We start from the raw sequence: 23884 nt of genomic DNA, 5'->3' as shown, positions 1-23884 counted from the left end.
CTCCGCGCTCTTCGCAGTATAAGGTCATGTTTACGCGGTCCGGACTCTGCGGCCAAATTGTGGGAACTCCAGACATTCCGCCGCTAATGCGCTTCTGTCTCCCATTCGCACGCTTCGGTAAAAAAAACGCTCCGCGCGGTTTTCCCACCTTGGATCTCTGCTGCGGGGTTTGCTTTCACGCCAATGTGCGGCGGGTTTCTGGCTAAAACTCCTCCCATAACTTCTGTGAAGTAGCGATCCTCCGGCGAGGATTGGCGAGCGTTTCCCATTGTTTTCAGTGGGAAGCCTTGCTTGCGTGTTGCACCCCGTGCGATGTCTTTTACTGTCCCAACTGAACACAATGGGCGACGCCTTCCTCGGAACGCAAAAAGTTGGGGACGTGTCATGATTTTTTTTTTTTTTTGTCCCGCACCGCACTCCAAAGAACGGGGTTCATATTTGTGCCAGATTTCCGAATCTCGCAAACGTACGGCTCTCAAGATTTTTCCTGCGCGCATATTTTTAAAAATCTGCGCTGTCTAGACTACGCCGCAGCATCCTATTGAAAATAATGGGACGGGGATTTGCCACGGATTCCACGTCGGATCTACAGCGGATTTTGCAGGGTCTAAGATGCTACACCCAATGCTGACCATGACATCTTCGGGGTTGGGGCTCCTCCGGTCTCTTCATCACCACCGCCTGTGTGAATACAGGGTACCTATGGGTTTTCTTTTTCTGCCAGTGGCCTAAAAATGACCTGTAATACACTGCAGTACTGAAGTATTGCCCTGTATTATATGGGTGACTAAAGGATCATATTGGACTTGGGATTTTGAAAAGAAAAAATGTTGAACATTTAGAAAATCTCTTTTTTTTCACTTAGAAGGTCCTTTTTGATTTCATAACAAAATAAGCAAAAACAAAACTTTGCATAATTAGTATTGCCGTATCAGAAACAACTCGTCCGATCCATTCATACTGTATAGTGAACATTCTAAGGAGACATCTTGGAATTTTTTTTTTTTAAGTGCCCCCAAAACGGTACCATTGAAAACTATAAGTTGTCATGCGAAAAACAAGCTCTCCCTCCGAGGACAGAGAGGTCCACATTGTCGGGTCTTATACACGGCATGGTGGAAGAAGAATGGCCGAACCGTTGTTGGAATTGTTTTTGGTTCAGCAGCTCAATCCCACTCAAGGGAATGGGATCTAGCTTCTATACCAGGCATAGTCGCTACACGTTAGGCGGCGCCCCGTATGCTGCGGGGAGGCCGGCCCAATGATGACCATATCCTAAATGTACGCCATCAGTATTCCTGTCCCAGAAACCCCTTTTAAGTCGACTGCTCGGACCCCTTTTGATCTCAGGAGTAGGGGTCTGGTGGGTCTCCTAAGGGAATTGAACAGGGGTCGCGGAGGCGCACCGTCGCTCCATTCATTTCGAGCAGAGCGCCAGACGTTGTCAAGCACTTTGCATCCTGCTTTGCGGGCGCTTAACAGGTTAATAATGTATATTCTCCCCGCAGTAGGCTGCGATAAACCGTTCTGGTGACTGACAAATATTCCGCAGCCCTCACGATGGCGGATACAGATATTCCCCCACGATGTGCAATACCCCCCGCACGTTGCTGATACACTGATATCCGCGGCGTCTGCTGTCACGGCTTTATTTATATATATATACGTTTCTTCTCTTTCACAGGTGGTCAGCGGCTGCCAGGAGAAGATCCAGCACTGGTAGGTGATATAGCGATAATGTATACACCGTATACCGCTTGTGTATGTGATGCGCCATGCGCTGGGGGAGGGGGGTATGGCGGCACAATCTCCCTCATTTCTTCTCTACTGAGTTTAACGACATCCATAATAAAAGCTGATATAAGGAACAGAATCGGTGGGTGCTTGCACTCCCCACATACACGGAACGGCCCCTTAAATAGAGACCCCCCATCTAGTCACACGATGGACTCCTTTGGTCTTCAGAACCGCAACAGCTTGCCGTGGCGTAGATCCCACTCGGTGATGAGATCATTCTGCGGGAATATCGGCCCCTGCGGACAGGAAGCTTCTTGTAGTTGCCACAGATCAGATGGCGGTGCTGACAGGAAGGGGTCAGCGATTCATGCTACTCGTACCAAATTCTGACTCCCATCAGCAACAGAAATCTGGATCCATCCGACCAGGAGATGTTTTCCCGCTGCTCAGTGATACAAGCTTTTGCGCTCTTTTGCCCACTGGAGTTTCGCTTTTCCATTTAGACACACTGGTCGTCCGCTGTTATAGCTCGTCCATGTAAGGAACGGCGAGTTGTGTGTTTAGTACATTAGTCGGAGCTCCAGCATTGTATTTGGCTGACTGTGCAGCCTGTTGGTCAGAACGATTCCTGACATCCTCCTCCGACCCCTTTACGGTTCTAAGTTGTTTCCGTCCGCAGGATCCCCTTTTGCTGGATGTTGTTTCTTAATTGCGCCATTCTCTGTATCCTCTCCACGCCGACATATCATGTGATTGGCAGTGCGGTGTCCAGCAGCGATGACCGGCCTCGCTGGGAGTCACTCCCATTAGTGGATTTCCTCATTTCCAGGGTCACGGCGATAATTTCCATGCAGGGAAGCGCTAAGCGGGGGCCATCAGCGTATATTCCGAACGCCGTGCCTAACAGCGATGGGATCGGTGAAAATACGGCTGATGGTGATAATTACGATAACATAATAAAAATAGCAACAACAATTCTAGTAAAGGGACAGCCGCAACGAGGAGCTGATTGTGCGACGCTACTAAACGGCGGCCATGATAGTAAATTAGAGAGAAGTTTATTAAAATATCTGTGTAATAATACCGCGCCGACGATCACCAAAACGGTAACAACCATAAAAATAACGTAAAATGATCATATAATAATAAAAATAGCAACAATAATAACCGTAACGGCGCAGAACCTTTAGGAGAGTCGTAGAAGAAGGCAGCAAAACCCATCCTAATCAAATTATCACAAACTAATAGATAATGTGCATCCTTCATACTGTACGGCGCCGTCCTCCTTTACTGTCGCCGTTGGGCGTCCCAGACATTTAGACCCCCAGAGCGAAGTGTGAGGGATTCTGGGGCGCCGGAGGAAGCCGCTCGTATGTCACATGCCGATCTCTTTTCTCTAGGAAGAAGGTAGAAAAGGACTACGATGCCCTCCGAGAACGGCTGGGAACCCTCCCCGACAAGCTGTCCTACGATATTATGGTAAGTGCTGGACAAGCAGCGTAAGAAAAAGAAATCTACCTGAAAACCATCAACAAGCAGGACAGTGGTTATTGACTGGTTGGCTGTTGGCCCGCCGCTGTAGATCTAAGCCGATCAGCTGATCAAGCACTTGCCGTCAGCACCACAATGCACAGGTTCGGAAGCTGCTGCTCTGACTCTGGTGTAGTGGCCGGCGCCTGTAACTGCAGGTGCAACTCCCATTGATTTTTAACCCCTTAGGGACATGGCATATTTTGGACTGAACTATTTTTGGAGGGGATTTGCACTTCCGCTTTTCGAAAGCAATGATTTTTATTTTTCTGTTGACATGAGGGCTTGTTCTTTTGCGTGGCGAGCCATCGTTTGTAGCATCCGCATCTCTCTGAACCCTTTACATGCCGCAATCAACATTGATCGGTATGAAAGGGTTTTAGCAGCAGGGATCTGCGTTCTAAAAACGATCCCCGCTGTTGGCATAACTACTTTCAAAATGCAGGTCCTGGGGAAAACAACTGATCTCCCCGGCAAACCGCTGGGTGAAGAGCCGGGCAGAGATTTCCCTTCAGCGGCTGCTGCCAGGGAAATGCATTACAGGGCGTCCGCCCCATGAATGGCACAGCCGTATTACAAAGACTACACATGGTCCGCCACAGAGGGAGACGCTTCAGGTCATTGGAGGCCCCCAGTATACTGCAGGATCGCAAGTTCAGGTCTTCTATGGAGGCTAAAAAAAAGTCAAAAAGGAGCTTAAAGTTTTATTAATAATTATTAGAAAAAATATTAAAGATAAAAAAAAGAACTTTTCCTAGATTTTATAATAAAAAGGAAACAAAGTATCGCTGCGTCTGTTGAGGTTTGATCTAACAAAGTAACTCGTTATTGATTGCATATAGTGAATGTCATCCAGAAAAAAACAAAACAGAACGCCAGATTTGTGGTTTTTATTTTTTGGTCACCTCCTCTCCAGGAAAAAAATGTAATAAAAAGCAATCAAAAAATCGTGTGTGAACTGAAAAATGTACCGATAGAAACTGCAGGACGTCCTGCAAACAATGAGCCCTTATACAACTAGGTCAACGGAAAGATTAAAAAAAGTTATGGCGGCAGAAATAGCTGCGCGTCTTTCCAGAAAACAGGCTCTCGGACCGCTATGTTGATGAATATATAAGAGTTATGATATTTTTGACAGTGAGGAGGAGAAATGAAAAAAAAAAAAAAGAGGCCGTGTACATAATGGGTTAACCCTTTGCAATCCAATTTTGGATTCAGGGTTTCCTAGGGGGCTTTCTCTTTCTGCCATTATACAATGGCACCATCTGCTGGCTAGAGCCAGTACTGCGGTATGGAACATACTGGAGAGGCTCCCCGACAACAGAGTGCCCAGTAATATACAGTAAGAATACCCTGACGGACGTCCTCCGACGTTAAAGCTGTACAGCCTTCAATTAGAATGACGTCAGACAGATTGGAAGGGGTTAATGCTCCAAATCTTGCATTATATAAACGCTGCTCAAAAAATGTCGAGAACGCATCGCAGTATAACCCCGGGTCCCTTCCACTTCAGTGATAGTGATCCGTCCAGTTTGGAAGCAGAAGCCATTGTGGATTTCACCTGATTTGCTGCAAATGAAAATTCCCAATTGCTTCTGCTCTTTGGGGTGTCCTGCCCCCCAGGAGCGCCGGAGAGGCCACTGCAGGGCACCCTAAAAAGGCACTGGAGGGGATTCCTCTCTCCTTCTTCCTGACTGATTCTTCTACAGTTCAGCGTTTTGCTGGTGTCCTTGTCACTACCAGTACATGAGCCGCTACCTGCCACCCAATCAGGTTGTACCGGTAGTCCTCCTCCCCCAGGGTGGCGCATCCATACGTGCCGGAGCAAGAAGGTCTGCCGTGTCCCCCAGCAGAAGAGCATGGAGCAAATGATGTCGGTAAAGACTTTCAGCTTGACTCTTTCATCCGCGATCCAGTATGTGATCTGATGCTTCTTTTTCTGAGCAGTGTATAATGGGATCTATCAGCAGCAACAATCCTGCTTGTTGATGGTTTCCACTAACTGGGGAATTGTTTTCACTCTGCCCGAATGTAACAAAAAATGAATTGGACAATTAGGATAAGGCTTCATTCACACGAGCGTATATCGGCCACGCTTTCACGCCTGGCTGACATACGCTGCCCATCTGAGGCATGTGCTCAAATAGGCGTATTCCCGTGGCGTAAAAGATAGCGCATATGGAGCGCGTGTCAGCCGGGCGCTTTTACGTCAGCCAGGAAAAATGGTTCAGGAACTATCTTCTGGCCGGAATATGGCAGCGGCTCCATAGACTCCAATGAGAGCCTATGGTAACTGCCAGAGAAGGGAGGTGCGAGGGAGTTGAGCAGTATGTTTGCTAAACTTCCACCCCTTTCCCTCCTTCTCTCCGCCCCTTGCCGGCTGTTTGAAGTGGGAGAGGGCGGGGCGCGAGCTAGTTGCTAAGCTCCCACCCCCTCCCATTGCTGGTAGCTGACAAGGGGAGGAGAGGGGGCGTGAGCTTAGCACACCAGCTCCTGCCCCATCCCGCCTCCTCCCCTTGCCAAGAGCCACACAGGGGGAGGGAAAGGGGAGACAGCTTAGCAGAGCTAAGTCATCGTCACGCCCGTGTGGAAGAGCGCTAAGACTCTAAGTGAGCGATGAGGTTGGTGAAAAGCCGACGCTCCACCTGCATGTTCGCTGCGATTTCCACGTTTGTACGATGTGTTTCGGAAGTAAACCGAGTCTTACGATCCCTCTCTCTCGCAGGTACCCTTCGGCCCTCTGGCTTTCATGCCCGGGCGCCTCGTCCAGACCAATGAGGTTACCGTGTTACTCGGGGACAACTGGTTCACCAAATGTTCAGCTAAACAGGCAATGACTCTAGTGGATCACAGGAAAAAGCGTGAGTACAAAGATCCCAGCGCTGATGGTTACTGGATGCGGCGCCAACATATTCCGCAGCGCGGGGCGCAGATCATAGTCATCCCAGTAGACCTGCTATTGGCTGAGGAGTCCATCGTCTCCTCCCTACGCCGGATCTCAATGCTATAAGTGCTGACTGCCGATAAGATTTCTTGGGTCCAGACGGTGGAGACATACTGTAGTTACTTGGGGTGCTTTTTGGATTTAGGGCCAACTTTCCTTAAAGGGGAACTCCAACGAAAACGAATTATTGAAGGGGACGTCAGGACTGGGCGCTCCGTTTTTTTGCTTTGTAGTTACTGGATGAGGGTGTTTCTAGTTTCCTTCGGGGTGTTCTGCATCGGGGAGGCGCTTTGCCTTCCTGCTGGAGTGTTTCCTTACATGGAATCTGCTGTGAGGAGTTAAAGGGTTTGTACAGTTCTGCGACTGGTAAAAGGAAACTCTAACCCTTTTGTATGCAGCTCCAATGCAGACTCATGTATCTCTTATGGATACATCAAGCAACGCCATCTAGTCTGACTCTGCAGTCATGTTACTCCTCTTCCTCTTCTTGGAGGTGTTGTAAATGTCATCCGAACCAGGGGGTCCGGCGTATTACTGGCAAGCGTCCCGGCCTGACCACAGATCTACTGACCTGATCTCGGAGCATCATAGACCCTGATGTGGTTCTGGTTAGTAGAACGGAGGGCGGGCAGGGACACTTGTTTGTATTTCGGGCTGATAAATGCACCCATAATACACTCTGTGAAGCAGGCCTGAGCCCCTAGCACCCCAGGACACATACATAGGTCCTGGATGCACAGGGTTTCTACAGACCGGATCAGGGGCCGAGTCGCTCCATACTCAGCCGTTGTAAGCTGTCTTTGGCAGTGGACACACATTGTGGCTGTTAACTCTTTAAAAGCTGTTCTGATAGCCGCATTTAATGCCCCAATCCAGGGCTGCCGTGTGTCTCTGCCAACTAAAACATGCCTTTGGCCAGTCTTTATAGAATACAATATACTGCAATACTGAAATATTGCAGCATATGGTATAAACGAACTATCGCAAGTTCAAGTCCCTCCTGGGTAATAAAAAATTAAGCAAAAATGAAGGGGGAAAAAAGGATATTAAAAGTTTTTAAATAAACCCTCTCTTCCCCCACCCCCACCACACACACACACACACACACACACACACACACACACACACACACACACCCCTCCCCCACCCCATGGCAAAATAGTTTTTCTCTTTCACTCCAGTTAAACATTAGGCTCTCAGTACGTCATAAAGTGCCTGACGTAGTATAACTGAAAAATACAACTTGTCGTACAAAACACGAGCCCCCCCACTGCTGAATCTACGGGGAAAAAAGTTTGGATTTTGTGAAAGTGGTTGAAGAAACCAAAAATGGAGGGGGAAAAAAAAATCCGCACCCCTTAAGGGGTTAAAGAAGGATCGGACCTGTTGTATTTCAGCGCTCCGCCAGGAGTGTCTCGCAGCGACTTACTCCTCGTTGAGAAAACCTGGCCGCTGTTCCAAGCGGAGTGTCTTTGGAGAAAGGTAGCGCCGTCCTTCCAGGGGCGCTCCCCCAGCAGCCGGAGGGAGATTTAAGATGCATTTAAGCAATTAAAAAAAGTTAGCGAAAGTTTTCACACCCGTCTTAGTAAACGGTGATTACAGACAGCGCCGAATGAAGCCAGCCGAGGGAACGGCGCTCTTCGCCTTCCCTTCCTGATTAAGGGAAGTGCTAATCAAGAGCCTTAATGCTCCAGGTTGAAGTGATGGCGCCGGCATCGGGGAATACACCGGGGGGCTCGGCTGATGGGACGTCAGGAGTCTGATGGGTTGTGCTGCTATTTTAAGGCTTTGACTTTACCATATGGTAATAAACCGCAGGCTGGAATTATCTTCCCCGGCAGCGAGACCTCCAAGGGGTTAACCGCAGAGAACGTACAAGTCCTTGAGTCGTCCTCGTTAAAGTCTACAAAGCTGGGTGAAACCAATATGGCTGCCAAGTAGTGAAGTCCTATTGGGGGGCACCCAGCTTTCCTGGTTAAGCAGTGATCCCCTATCACTATACAACAGGCAATTTTACATTTTGGAAAAGCTGGGTGGCGACGAGCAATATGGCTGCCATTACTGTTCTGTGACACTCACAAATGGCGCACTGGTTGAGACTTGGGGCGAGGAGGATAACCGCTGTCACACAACTTTCTCAGAGCCCTGCATTCCAGAACTGCCCGACCTTCGCTCCTATATTGCAGCACGACGAGGCGGGTTTACCGTCCGGGCAACTAGAAGGCATCCTAACTTGATGGTTTTCTTGCAATGGTCAGGTCACGGTTGCGGCAACATGACCGTATTCGCTTACTGCGCCGTGCAGTCCTCGCCCAAGTCACTTGGATGGGACTGTCTACAAGGTGTCGCTGTGAGGGGGACGCAGAACTGCGGACACCTTCATTCCCAGGATCTGTGGGGGTCCCGGAGGTCGGACCTCCCCGATCGTGCCGTGAGGTCATATCACTTTATAAGCTGGGAATCCCCCTTAGGTCCTGGTTGGGGGTACCTCGCTCTGACGGTGCGACGCTCTGCCGTTCTCGGCGCGGCTCTCGTCGCTTCTGACATTTGCGCAGCACAATTGATTAGACTTAAGTTACGTTCTAATAGAAAATGATATTTAACGGCGTTTCTGGAGAATCTGCTGCAGGCGCCTCGGGGGACCCTCAGGTGCGGATGAGACGAGCGCTCTGTACTCCCCCGACACGCACCGCCGCCTCCTCCACTTGAAGGAAGGGGGTTAGAATCCTCGTGGGACTGAGAATCTCTCCGTGTCGTCTTCCACCTTGACTCGCAGCGCCGCTCCTTATCCATTACCAGACAGATGGCGATTTTATTGTCTCTCTTCCCTGGTGGGGAATTACTTATGGAGCGGTTCCACCCCAAGTGTACCTGGAAGAATAAAACTGCTTGCTGTCAGTGAATGGAAACATTCTGGTTTATATTGAAAAGTATAGATTCCATACAGCCCGCTGCTTCTCTCAGCTGGAGGATTGGAAGAGTTACAGACAGTTATGGGTTAACAGAATGAATGTCCTTCCTGCTCGTTGTAACCAATCAGAGCTCGGCTTTCATTTTCTCAAACTGTTGTGCTAAAATGAAAGCACTGCTGTGATTGGTTGCTAGGGTTGAACAGGTGAGCTCAGCTTTGTCCTTAACCCCTTAGTGACGTCCAATACCCCTTGTTACTGACCTCACCAATGGGCTTAAAACCTGCACATGCATCTTGTTATGGTGGTGGCTTGACTGACTACTGACAGCGGGGCTCCTGCTCTAATGGCCAGGAACGGAGAAACCTCAGATCCTAGCAGTTAACCCCTTACAAGCCACAATCAATAACTGTAGCATGTAAGCAGATGACGGGGAGAGTGGCTCCCCCACCCCCCCCCCAAAAAAAAGGAATGTATTAAGTTACACAACACTTTATACGGTGGATATGAAAGGTCTCCGCACCCCTGGTGAGATGTCGGCTCTGCTTTGGGTCGCTGTTATCCTGGAAGGTGAAGTTCCTCTTCATCTTCAGCTTTTTAGCCGAGGCCTGAATGTTTTGGGCCAAAATGGACTGATATTTGGGGCTGTTCATAATCCCCCCTTCCCCCCTTGACTAAGACCCCGGTTCCAGCAGCAGAACAGCCCCCACATAATGCTGCCCCCACCACCGTCACTGCGGGTCGGGGGTCTTCTGGCGATGGCAGTGTTGGCTTTACACCAAACATCCCTTTTGGAGTTTTGGCCCACAAGTTCCCCCTCGGTCTCATCAGACAGAACATGTTCCCCACAGACTTCTGGCAGACCTGATGGAGGTTTTGGTAAAACATGGCCTGGCTTGGATGTTCATCTTTGTTAGACAAGGCTTCCTTCTTGCCCCCTTCCCCGCAGCCAAGACATATGACGAATACGGAGATGGTTGTCACATGACTACACAACCAGGACTTGCCAGAAGCTCCTGCAGCTCCTTTACTGTTGCTGTCGGCCTCTTGGCCTCCTGGACCAATCTTCTTCTGGTCTCTTCATCCATTTCTGAGGGCCATCCAGTCTTTGGTGATGTCACTATTGGGCCAATAATCCCCTTCTTGCTGACGGTCTCCCCTGTGCCCCATGGTACATGTAATGCCTTGGCCATCTTTTGGCCCCCTTCTCCTGACTGACTCCTTCCAACAATCAGACCCCTTTGATGTTCTGTAAGATCTTTACCAACCAACCAAGAAAATGTCAGGAAAATCCTAGAAGAGCCGAACTTTCTATGGGGGGAACCCAGAATCCCAGTAAATACTGGCAGCGGAGTGCAGACTACTATCTATCAGGAGGTTACATGTGATTGGCTAATGCTGAACACAACCACACCCCTAATATAAGAGGGTGTGAACACTTATGCAACCACATTATTGTAGTTTTATTACAATACCGGCCGTTCTAACAGGGGGTGCAGACTTATATCTACCCCAGAATGTACAAAGGAACCCCCCCCCAAACCCCCCCCCCCTAAAACCTCTATCAACACGTCACGGCTCTTGCAATGCGATGATTAACATCACTGGTCCATAAGACCCAAAATAGGCCGGTCACTGTGGGGTTAAACCTCTGTGGTAAAACGAAAACAGCGCCAAATCTGCGCCAATTACTGACACGTCACTCAATTGTTTTCCGCAAAGCAGATTTGCGATCCAACGCGGATTGCAAACAATGGAATGGGAATGGAAGGCGTTACCCAGCTTTCCTACTGTCCTGCATTCCTTGTCTGGCTCTCCAATATCCCTGCTCTATCAGATCCCCCTTTCAGGACTTAAAGAAAGCTGAGTGACTTCTCCAATCAGAACTGTCATGTTGATCACTCTGCTTTCCCTGACTCCTGACTGGGAAACCTGATAGATCAAAGGATATCGGAGAAGTGCAGATTTGGTATTCAGTACAGTAGGACAGCTCACAGTTGCAGTTTGGGGCAGTCACTAAGCTTTCCTAGAGTCCTGAATGGGATCTCTGATGCGTAGCACATGGAAATTGGAGACTGTGTACCTGGGATAGTAGGAAAGCTGGGTGAAAACTGATATAACCATCACAGTCAGAACTGTAATGGGGGTCATATCACTTGTCACCCAGCTTTCCTACTGTCTTGAATGCCATATCTCTCTCTCCAATATTCCTGAACTACGCATCAGATTTCCCATTCAGGACTCCAAGAAAGCAGACTAACCAATGCGAACGCCAACGGTGGTCATATTGGTTGTCACCCAACTTTCCTACTGTCTTGCATACACCATCTGTCTCTATATAATTTACCTGCTCTATCAGACTTCCCTCCCATTCAGGACTCTGGGAAAGTTGAGCGACTACTCCACACTGTAATGTGGTCTTATCAGAAGTCACCCAGCTTTCCTACTCTCCTGAATTCCGTATTGCTGCACATTTTTTTTTATGGGGACTTCCTCTTTCTTCCTCCTTGACCTGGGAAACCATCAGCATGCAGGTTCTGTTAGGAAGTGATAGAACCCTCATAGCTCGGGCTCTCGGGTGTAACGGTCCTCCGCAGGTGTCTGGGGCTATTTGTAGCGTTTTCGGGTGCCGCTCCAGCGCCTGGCACCTTCAGGTCGATCTGGAAGACATTTGCTAATATCTCGGCATTGTCTTACTTTATGTCATATCTTTCCTCTTGCCTGGCAGTAATAAACTTGCTGGGATGAGGGGGGGGGGTCATAATTACCTCCTTCCCATTGTGCCGTTTCCAGAACGCGTCGCACGTATTAAGCCATTAAAGTTCTTTAAAAGACTTTTGATTTTTTACTCGCCAAAAATAGCAGTAACGCGTCTCGCAAGGCGGCATAAATATCCTGGCGCAACAGAAAAAAGTCTTCTCCGAGCTGCTTAGCATAAGAAAAGAAATCATTGGGAGAAGAGATGGGGGGGGGGGGGAGAAATTATCAGGATTATTGAAATAAGGGATCTCGAGGCGCTCGCCGTTCTTCATTGATTGATATAAGATACGGAGTCATTTGGAAGGGTAATCGGCGCTGATAGACGGGCGGATCAGGTCCTCCTTGAAATCAGCTCTATATAGACTCAAGTAGCTTTAATCTGGAGCCACATGATCTGCAATTCATGATCACCCACCGGAGAGCGGCCCCAGGAAGGGTTAATGGGACTGCGCTAAACCTGGCGGGTCCGGTACGGGGCAGCGGGCAGGGACTGAAATGCGTTTCGATACGTGGAGTTGAATCTTGTTTTAGGGCCGGCTCACATCGGCCTCGGCAGTTCTGTTCTGATTTTCGATAAAATACGGGACGAAATGGCGCCGCACGGACTGAACAAAAACCGTATTCTGGTCAGTGAGGTCTGCTCAGCGCCGTTCGGTTTAGTCACATGATCAATCGCTTTGTCCAGTTGGGTTCTGCTTTCGTAGAGGAGCTGAGAAACGGAAAGTGTGGTTTGTATGGCACCAACTTATTCCGCAGCGCTTTCAGGTAATTGATTTATTACCCCCCCACCAAGCTGGGTACTCCTTTTACCGACCTCGGAAGGCTGAGTCAACCTTGAGCCGCTACCTGAACCATGGGGTGATTGAACCTGCAACCTTCAGGTCGTGAGCGAGAGCTTAGGACTGCATTCTGCTGCTTTAACACTCTGCACCACACGAGGCTCTATATGGGGTCGTACACATGAGCGATGTTTTTCCGTATGGCACCGCGTGTGTGCGCTCGCAGCGCCCATTGTTGGCTAGGTGCACATGTTGTGAGGTCTCCAATTGAAAACGATGGCGGAATCCCCGCGATCCTCCGCCGCAGCTGCGAGGCGGTTTAGACGTAAAAATACCTCGCACCCGCAGTGAATCCACCTTCTGGCGAGCGAGATATCTGATCATGATTCGCGGCCCTCTATCACGCTTATCCGCGTGAAGTTCGCCTAACTCTAACCTGCGGTTTTGCTTTGGAAATTCCACCACAAAAGCGCAGCATTTCTGCGATGTGTGAACGCACCCGTAGATCAGGTTCTCAGAAAGCTGGGTGACTGCCACCATGTCCTTATTACAGCACCCACATTGTTTCTTGCTCCACTTCTGGGAAAGCTAGGTGACGCCCAGAATGATGCTGGGGGTTGCGACCCAGCTTTTCCAGACTATAACTGTCAGTACCGCCTAGTCATTAAATAATACAACCTTCTCCCCCACTCCTGTACGGTTATATAGCTAAGCAGGTCTAGAAAAGTTGGGTGAGTACCGATATGAACGCTTTATAGCCTTTCCAGAGATTGTCATTGCTGTTCCCTCATGCTTCTGGGCATCAAATCTATGTAACAGCTGCATTATTATGTGGTTTTGCCTTTCAGGGTTCTTGGAAAGCTGGGTGACAACCAATATGACTTCCTTAAAGGTGCGTTCACACAGAGCAGAAATCCACACCAAAAATCATCGGTACGGGTTCTGACGCGGTTTAATCACAGACTCCTAGAATGGTAGAGTTGGAAGGGACCTATGGGGTCATCGGGTCAGACCCCTGCTCGGTGCAGGATCACTAAATCATCCCAGAGAGATGTTTGTCCAGCCTCTGAAGAGTTTCATTGAAGGAGAACTCCCCACCTCCCATGGTAACCTGTCCCACTCATTGATCCCCCTCACTGTCTAATATCTAATCTGTGTCTCCTCCACTTTCAGTTTCATCCCATTGTCTTTCCTTGTACAGATGAGAATAGGGCTGATCCCTCTGGACTGTGACAGCCCTTCAGATATTTGTAGTCTGCTATTAAGTCTCCTCTCAGCCTTCTCTTCTGCTAAACATTCCCAGATCCTTTAACCGTTCTTCATAGGACATGATTTGCAGACCGCTCACCGTCTTGGTAACTCTTCTCTGAACTTGCTCCAATTTGTCTGTGTCTTTTTTTAAATTGGGGTGTCCAGAACTGGACACAGTATTCCAGATGAGGTCTGACTAGGGAAGAGTAGAGGGGGATAATGACCTCATGTGATCTAGACTCTATGCTTCTCTTAATACATCCCAGAATTGTGTTTGCCTTTTTGGCTGCTGCATCACACTGTTGACTCATGTTCAGTCTATGATCTATTAGTATACCCAAGTCTTTTTCACATGTGCTGCTGCTTAGCTCAATTCCTCCCATTCTGTATGTGCTTTTTTCATTTTTCTTGCCCAGATGTAGGACTTTGCATTTCTCCTTGTTAAATACCATTCTGTTAGTCGCCGACCACTGTTCAAGCTTTTCTAGATCTTTTTGAATCCTCCCCCTCTTCCCTAGTGTTAGCTATCTCTCCTAGCTTTATGTCATCAGAAAATTTGGTAAGTTTCCCATCAATTCCCGCCCCCAGATAATTTATAAAACTGTTGACCAACACTGGGCCCAGGACAGAGCCTTGTGGTACCCCACTTGATACATTCTTCCACTTGAATGTGCAGCCATTTATGACCACTCTTTGAGTACGATCACTCAGCCAGTTGTGAATCCACCTAACAGTTGCCTTGTTAAGTCCATATTTGGTCATTTTTTCAATAAGTACAGTTTAAGATACTTTGTCACATGCTTTACTGAGGTCAAGATATACTATATCCACCGCATTTCCCTGATCAACCCAGTCAGTGATTCTATCATAGAAGGACCTGCATACATGCTGTTTAATATTTGCTCAAAGATCTTTCCCGGTATAGAAGTCAGGCTCACAGGCCTGTAGTTTCCTGGATCCACCTTCTTCCCTTTTTTGAAGATGGGGACAAAATTTGCCCTTTCCCAATCTTCTGTGACTTCTCCTGTTCCCCAGGAGTGATCAAAGGAACCATAACTGATTTAATGAGCCATTCACAGTTTCGCTGTATCGGCCGTGTGTACTTACACATGCATGGCTTAATCTTTGAGTTAAGCATATGCTACTGGCAGTATCAACCAGGGTTCTGGCGTGGGTCCGCAGTTGATTTCGGCCTTTCACTTAGCGCTGTGAATGAATAATTAGGACCGCATGTAGCACCTAAACACACCGCGTACAAATGGCTGCTCACTGCCTACACATAATGGCGCTCCTCTCACTTCTGTATCCTGAGCTCACTGCCGGCACCAGGACTGCAGCGCACACTGTCACCCAGCAGCAGCAGCTACCGAGCGCCGCTATCTTTCCTGGGGTGACTGACAGCCCTCTTGCGCATCACCTAACCAGCTGTTTATTCCCTTGTGTTGTAGCGAGTGAAGACAGAAGGGAGATTTGTCCCCGGCAATCAATCAGATCAAGGATCCGCCGCCGATTTCATATGGAAGACTGGAATCGGCTGTGGATCTGCACCAATGGTGTGACTTTAGATACTGATTTTGATGAGGAATTAATGCAGATTTCTGCTGTGGAAATAATATATAACAACCAATCACAGCGCAGCTTTCATGTTACCTCATCGGTATAATATATATAAACCAATCACAGCGCAGCTTTCATGTTACCTCAGCATTATAATATATAACAACCAATCACAGCGCAGCTTTCATGTTACCTCTGTGATATAATATATAACAACCAATCACAGCGCAGCTTTCATGTTACCTCAGCGGTATAATATATAACAACCAATCACAGCGCAGCTTTCATGTTACCTCAGCGGTATAATATATAACAACCAATCACAGCACAGCCGCTTTCATGTTACCTCAGCATTATAATATATAACAACCAATCACAGCACAGCAGCTTTCATGTTACCTCAGCATTATAATATATAACAACCAATCACAGCGCAGCTTTCATGTTACCTCAGCGGTATAATATATAACAACCAATCACAGCGCAGCTTTCATGTTACCTCAGCAGTATAATATATAACAACCAATCACAGCGCAGCTTTCATGTTACCTCAGCGGTATAATATATAACAACCAATCACAGCACAGCTTTCATGTTACCTCAGCGGTATAATATATAACAACCAATCACAGCGCAGCTTTCATATTACCCCAGCGGTATAATATATAACAACCAATCACAGCGCAGCTTTCATGTTACCTCAGCAGTATAATATATAACAACCAATCACAGCACAGCTTTCATGTTACCTCAGCAGTATAATATATAACAACCAATCACAGCGCAGCTTTCATGTTATCTCAGCAGTATAATAAATGAACGCTGCGCTGTGATTGGTTGCTAGGGGCACCACAGATTCTCTCTTAGACCGCTAACATAGTAGTGTGGCACCGGGCACCCTGTGGAGGACGGGCCGGGCTGCCGTTGCTGCTATTCTTGGCAATGTTGCCATTCAGAATGCTTGGAAAACTGGGTGACAGCTGGTATGAATGCCGTTATAGCGCCCTCTAGTGTTGTTACGCATCTTTTTCCGTACCTCAGAACGGCAGATTCTGTAACTGCGGCACATTGTATAAGTATTAGCGCCCCGCCCCTCCCCCACACGCTGGACAGACGCCGTTTCAATGGCGTAGCGAGGGTTGTGGCTCTTATAAAAAGCCCATTTACCTAGCGGAGGTTTTCTGGCGCCTTCTGCGCTCCACGGGTCGTACATGAACGTCCGATCAATTAGTGGAACTGTGTCGGCTGGTAGAACTGCATCCGCTGCAACAGCGCCGCCCGCAGGACAGGAGGGAGTGCTGCGCCAGATAAACGGGAAAAACGTTTCACATTTAGAAAATCACTATTGACAGCTGCCAGGCCGCGGGCGGCGTACACGGATGTAGCAGAGCGGAGTCTGTTCAGTGGCACTCCTCGCAGGGAGTTAATGATGCGCTATCCGCGAGACCAGGGGTCAGACCCGCTGCGGCGCTGTTCACACAGGAAGGTTTTCTGCGCAATTTTTGGACAAAAAATTGGACCGAAATTGCGAGAAATAAAAAAAAGTTTGATTTAAATGCGATGTTCACACGGGGATCTCTTTGCGCTGGCGGGGGGCGGCGGCTCGGACTCTATTGGTCGGATTCAACTCAATGGGTGTGTTTTAAAAAAAAACTGCAGTCGCGTGGGGCGAGTGGGATCCGTCTGTGAGGCATGTAACCATGGCGACCATAAAAAGAAATGACAATTTTAGCCAGGTTTTTTTTTTTTTTTTTTATGTTCGTGAAAAACTGATGCAAAACGGATGAAAATCGCTGAAAAAATATATACTTTAAAATGTATTTTTATTTATTTTTTTTAGGGGTCACAATCGCCGTGTGATTACAGTCTGGGGGATCGGTCACGCGGGCCGTGAAATCCGCGTCATTCTCGCAGCATGCATTTTTTTTGTGTATGCACTTGTTGCATGCATATTTACGCATGTATAGAGAAATTGCGCAGTCTGCTGCGTATATGCGTGAATAACCCGTGCCGCAACCACGTTTATTTTAACACTCCCATCGACCTCCATGGGGGATTCTGCTCCGCGATACGAACCTATATGGGAGATGCTGATTTTTTTTTTTTTGTTAATGTACATGAAAACGCAAATCCGTATTCACCCAATGCAAAACAATGGCGTAATATGCGGTCTGTATTACGTGCGGACTACAGATAGCGCGGTCGGTAGTCTAGCAGCCTGGCTTACTATTGCATTGAATTCAATGGGAGCTGAGCTTGCAGTACCAAATCGGGCCACTGCAGTGTTGTCGGCGCCATCTGCTTTCAGCGCTGACCCCTTTAACAGCGGCATCGGGAAATCAGCTGAGCGTGGGGGTCCTGCAGGCAGACCCCCACTGATAGAAAAAGTGCCCAAAGCCATATTGGAAATTCGTTTTTTTAACTTGGAGGCCACGGATTCGCCGCTAGTCTACTTGCAGATTTTCTGCACGGATTCTGTGCTGCGGACGGACTTGGAGCGCACAGCGCGGCTTTACAGGAGAGCGGTTGCAAGGTGTCCTCAGCCGTCCGCGGCGAGCGCTCTTTTGGACGCTGCACTAAACGGCGCGGCTCTAATATCCACACTCGAGGCTCCTGAGAATCCCCAGCTGCTGCCAGACACTTGTGGTTTGATCTTGAGAATCGCAGATGACTCTTCAGCAGCTTTCGGATGGCGGAGGACGCATAACGAGGGACAACCTCGCACCATTCCACCGCCTCCTGCTAATTGGAGACCAAACAACGGAGTGTAACAGTATTCCCTCCAGCGATGGCTGCCGACCCGTCCGCGGCCGCTTAACCCTCGCGTGTAAATACACCCCCCTCTCAGAAGGGAAGAGGTTAATCGGTGATGCTAAGCAGCTGCGGCGTGCGGCCACCAGACGGCCGACTTAATAACCTCTCTGGTTTAGAACGGGCCAAGGCTTCTGCAGCTCAAGTATTGATATTTTTTGAAAGATCCGCAAGGAGGGGCGGCGATGGGAGCGCTCGCCGTATGGAGATCGCCGCAGCCTCTCATTTGGATTGTTTTTTTTGCCTTTTTTTTTTTTTGTTAAATAAAAAAAAAAATCTGGTGGGAAACAAATAATTTAACGCAGCGTTATCGCATATATAATAAATGTCGCAGGCCGGCGGTCGGGGTGCGCCGTGCGAGCAGAGGGGGGATTATTGGAAGATGTAACAGTATTCTGATTGGTAAATGAGAAATTTCTCTCCATTGAAATATTTTTGGGCTTGAGGGCTTTTATAGACCGCCGGCCGAGGCGCGAGATATCTGGTTAAAGGGTCCGTTAACGCGGGCTCTAAACGCTGCAGGTCGTCCGCAGCGGAAGAAGCCGATGAAAAATCAGATGGGATTTTAAACGTTTCAGTCCAAACCAATCTGTGGGATGGTTGACCATCTAACCTGGCCCCATAGCGCCCCCTGCCATGCTACACAAAAGCTGCGCATACGTCTGTTACAACAGCCCCGCCCCGAGTCAGGGAGGTGGGCCCGGCCCCGAGTCAGGGAGGTGGGCCCGGCCCGAGTCAGGCTGTCAAGCCTTTCATCATGCCCCTCCAGTGTTTCGGTGCTGCCCCTTGCCGCTGACATCAGGACCAGTTTAAAAGACCTCATGATGGTGGCAATCCCTTTAAACGACTTGTCCGATTATCTAAGACGCCTCAGTGGCTTCACCTTTTTGTTTTTCCTCACACCCCCTACTTTAAAGATATTAAAACATAAAGGATGATAGAATTTTTGCAAGGTCTAATTCTGCACATTTTTAAACTTTTTCCCCCTGTTAGATGTCTTTCTTTACCCCTAACCCCTAAGGTGTTGCCCGGTTACCGGATGACATTCCACTTACAGGGCCCACTGTGCAAAAAGAATAAAAGGAGCTGCCCACTTACCTGCCCTCTGTGGCGCAACCCTCGCTGCAGACCTGTCATGGTTGGTGTTTATTGTATCAGATGTCACCGGAGGTCACCTGACCGCTGCAGCCAATCAGAGGCTGCAGCGTTACTGCTCTGATCTCCTGGCATCGTGGAGCCAGGAATGTGATGCCAGGAGGAGGAGTGGTGATGCTGCAGCCTCTGATTGGCTACAGCAGTCAGGTGACCTCCGGTGACATAACTAACACCAGGACTACCAGGACTACGACTACTACTACTTTTATTATTTATCACTGTGGGCTTCATAGGAGGAATGTTGTCCGGTCATCAGACCCCCGCTTTAAGTTGGGGGTAGAAGAAAGGCATGGAAAAAAAATATCCACTGAGGTTTTTAAGTACCCCCCCCCCCCCCCTTTAAAGTTGGGGGTAGAAGAAAGTCACCTAACATGGAAAAAAAAGTGAAAAAAATGAGAACATTTGTAATTTTGTCATCCTTGATTTTACTATCCTTGAGCCAAAGTTGGGGGTGTAAAGAAAAAGCTAAAACCACTGAGGTTTCTTAAATAACCCCCCCAACCCCCCTTAAAGTCACCTAACATGAGGGGGAAAAAATGTAAAAAATTGCGAAATTAGAAATTGTAAAAATTCCAATCCGCCTTTATTTTACCAAAGTTGGGGGTGTAAAGAAAACTTGGAACCACTGAGGCTTCTTTAAGCCCCCCCGATCCCCCGAAATTTGATACAATAATAATAATAAAAACTCAATCAGAAAAAAATCAGAAGCCACCGATACATTTCCTACTTTTTTGCTCACCATTCTAATATTTCGCAGTCCTCTTGAGTCAGGAGGGGGGAGACGGAGGAGGAGGAGGGGGGGGGGGGGGCGAAAGGGAGGAAGAAGGAAAAAAAAAAAAAAAAGTTATTGATTTGACCTCCTACCTAAAATAATGTTCTTTAGATCTAAAGCTGGTTAGACACATTATCTTGCTGGGTTCAGTGAAGCAAAAACATTCCACAACCTCAACCTTTTCCCTGACCCTCCGCTTTTAACAACTGCCGACACCGTTTTGTGCTGTTATGTGACCATGCACCAATGAAATCTGTCAAACAGCTTCTTGAGTTATTAGGCTGTCTGAGTCTGACCTTTCTGCAATCAAAGATATATGACTTAAGGGCTCAGATTTGCCATGGCAACCGGTCCAATTTGCCGCCGTGAGAAAAGGTCTAATTGTTGCAGAAATTTAATGATCTAGAGCGACATCAGGGCTGCGAGATTTTATGAACTGTTTACACCGTAATTTTCATTTTGTTAATGCCATCTTTTTTTTTTTTCTTCTTCTCCTTCCTCCTTCTTCTTCTTCCCCTTATTGTAACCCGTTCGTCTCTATCGCAGCAACAGCTGTCTGCACGCCGGATAAGTGGAAACGGAGAAGGAAGGGGGGGGATAAAAAAAAAATAAAATCAGCTGTGGCTTTATTGAGATGATTGCAGAGTCGGGTGTATTTTGGGAGCGCTTTCCGCTGCCAGATATTATTAACGCTTAGGTTTTTGCAATGTTAATTAAGGAGAGGCGATACCGAAAAGCCCTGAGTGCCTTTACTTAAGACGGGAGGGGAAAAAAAAAAAAATTCCAAAAATATAAAAAGGAGCCCGATCCGCCACTTGACCATTAGCGGATTATTTTTGCATTAATGCCCCTTAATTAGAGCAGGGGGGGCAGATAGGAAGCGTCTGGTGGTGGCGGTTTTGCAGGTTATCAGCGGTGACATGCCCGCCTCGCAGTGTATGTGGGGACAGTGTCCTTAATAGGGGAGAACAATGGCTGGAATTAGTGCACCAGACGGGAAAGAAAACACAGCCCATGAGAAGGTCTCTGTTTCTGCATGCCGCAGATCGCCGTCCTGCGCCCGGGGAGAGAGACGCTCTTTTACTCGCTGCTTTTTTTTTCTCTCCGGACCCTGTATGTCTGGCAGATACGTTTTCCTAGGAGACGGTCCCCTAATACTTTGCCATACATACAGTGGCGTGATTATTGGGGTCCACCGGGCTCCATAGATCCCCCTTTTTTTTGCCTGACCTGGAATTAGACCAAGCATCTCAATTAACTCAGCCCACCAAGTTTCAGGGTTTGGCGTGAGGTGTTAGGGTACTGTTGTGGGGCTTCATGTCTCCACCGCCCCAGCCTGCATTTCCCCCCTTTTGTGGCTGGTCTGGGTGGTGCCATCATCCCAGCACGCGCCAAGCATTTATTGGGTTAGAATAAGTTTTTTTTCTGCGACTCTTCCAGCATGTGGGCTCCCTGCCCTGGGCGTATGCCCCCACATGGCAGATCGGCACCAAAATCTACACGGCTTGTTGGTTTTGGTGTGGATCCGTTGCAGATTTCACGCCAATTAATGTTGCGGATCTGCATCTAATTTTACGCCGTGATCTGCTGGTTTTGCTGCAGATTTTTGCGCTGGAGAAAGTTTGCAGCAAATCGGTCATGTGGAACATCTCCCACAGCTGCCCATACGCCGACAGCTACAGTCGGGAGGACAGTTGTGTTCGCCTGTTGGCTGTTTCCCTGGCTCCCCCATAGACATGACCGTTCGTTTTTAGGGAGGTAAGCCGCAGCCAAGGAGCTTGGCATTTGCTTATCTCAGGGTGTTGAAATTCAAGGCTGAAGGACATTTGGTCTTACGGCCCCCGTTACATGTACAGCCTCTGACCCTCACCGTCGCCCCCGTTACATGTACAGCCTCTGACCCTCACCGTCGCCCCCGTTACATGTACAGCCTCTGACCCTCACCGTCGCCCCCGTTACATGTACGGCCTCTGACCCTCACCGTCGCCCCCGTTACATGTACGGCCTCTGACCCTCACCGTCGCCCCCGTTACATGTACGGCCTCTGACCCTCACCGTCGCCCCCGTTACATGTACGGCCTCTGCCCCTCACCGTCGCGCCCATTACATGTACGGCCTCTGACCCCCACCGTCGCGCCCGTTACATGTACGGCCTCTGACCCTCACCGTCGCCCCCGTTACATGTACGGCCTCTGACCCTCACCGTCGCCCCCGTTACATGTACGGCCTTTGACCCTCACCGTCGCCCCCGTTACATGTACGGCCTCTGACCCTCACCGTCGCCCCCGTTACATGTACGGCCTCTGACCCTCACCGTCGCCCCCGTTACATGTACGGCCTCTGACCCTCACCGTCGCCCCCGTTACATGTACGGCCTCTGACCCTCACCGTCGCCCCCATTGCATGTGCGGCCTCTGACCCTCACCGTCACCCCCATTACATGTACGGCCTCTGACCCCAACCGTCTCCCCCATTACATGTACGGCCTCTGACCCCCACCATTGCCTTCGTTTGCAGTGGTGTCATGAACGATGAAACTGAATGCTACAGAGGGGAACCGGGTTGTCTTCAATGACGATTCCAGGTTTAGTTTGGGCGCTGACGACGGCCGTGTTCGTGTCTGGAGAGCTCGGGGGTGAGCGCCTCAATCCTGCCTTTGCTGTGGAGCGGCACACTGCCCCCTGCTCGTCTGGGGGGCCATCACATACGACAGACGGTCCACCTAGTAGTGGTACGAGGACAATGACAGCTCAGCCACATCCTGTTCAGGACATCCTGCAGCCACATGTGTTCCTCTTATGGCGGCTTCCAGCAGGATAATGCTCGGCCGCACACACAGGGGGTCACAGGAAGCCCCCACAACATTGTCACACTTCCGTGGCTCCCTATCACCAGATTTATTGCCAATAGAACATGTATGGGACCATCGGGGACGCCAACTGCGACAGCCTATGAGTTGCACAATCTAAAAGGCTCAGTTACAGCAATGGTGGCCCAATATGCTGGAGAATACCATACGGAACCTGTATCCAAGCAAGAGGCAGCCTCCATGCCCGCCCGTATCACATCTTGTATCCAAGCTAGAGGCGGTACAACAGGGTACTAGAGCCTCCATGCCTGTCTGTATCACATCTTGTATCCAAGCTAGAGGCAGCCTCCATGCCCGCCCGTATCACATCTTGTATCCAAGCTAGAGGCGGTACAAAAGGGTACTAGAGCCTCCATGGCCCCCTGTATCACATCTTGTATCCAAGCTAGAAGCGGTACAACAGGGTACTAGAGCCTCCATGCCCACCCGTATCACATCTTGTATCCAAGCTAGAGGTGGTACAACAGGGTGCTAGAGCCTCCATGCCCCCCGTATCACATCTTGTATCCAAGCAATAGTAATCGCTTATATCAACGTTACAATCCCAGAGGAAGGATCATCCCGACAACTTCTGGGGGAGGGATGTTACTGACAGTGGGGATACACACTTCTTCTAGGTGGGGGTGGGGGTTCTGACAATTAGTATAATATCTGCACCCCCTTCTCTCTGATCAGTGTTCCCGACTCGCTCTGTGTTTGGGGTCCGCTCGTTGTATAATGACCCCCGGATGAATAACCCGCACATTAACAAATAGAAAGTTACCAGATGCAAGTTAGGAAACATTTCCATCTCGGCCCCAACGACGCCAG

At 48.9% G+C, this 23884-nt stretch overlaps 1 protein-coding gene across 2 annotated transcripts in view; it reads left to right on the top strand.

Annotated features, from left to right (window-relative positions):
- The window catches only part of URI1 (URI1 prefoldin like chaperone), a 61584-nt gene that overhangs the window by 25906 nt on the left and 11794 nt on the right, over nucleotides 1-23884 (top strand). The window contains exons 2-4 of one of the 2 annotated variants that reach the window (XM_066583987.1): nucleotides 1685-1719; nucleotides 3138-3216; nucleotides 5993-6128. In XM_066583987.1, coding sequence (XP_066440084.1) covers nucleotides 1685-1719; nucleotides 3138-3216; nucleotides 5993-6128 — 250 coding nt within the window. The remainder of the gene's footprint in view (nucleotides 1-1684; nucleotides 1720-3137; nucleotides 3217-5992; nucleotides 6129-23884) is intronic. The other variant, XM_066583988.1, reaches the window with a different exon arrangement.

Source organism: Eleutherodactylus coqui, chromosome 11 (assembly GCF_035609145.1).
Source record: "Eleutherodactylus coqui strain aEleCoq1 chromosome 11, aEleCoq1.hap1, whole genome shotgun sequence".
In the NCBI taxonomy this organism is placed as follows: domain Eukaryota; kingdom Metazoa; phylum Chordata; class Amphibia; order Anura; family Eleutherodactylidae; genus Eleutherodactylus; species Eleutherodactylus coqui.
This window is presented reverse-complemented; position numbering and strand designations above follow the sequence as displayed.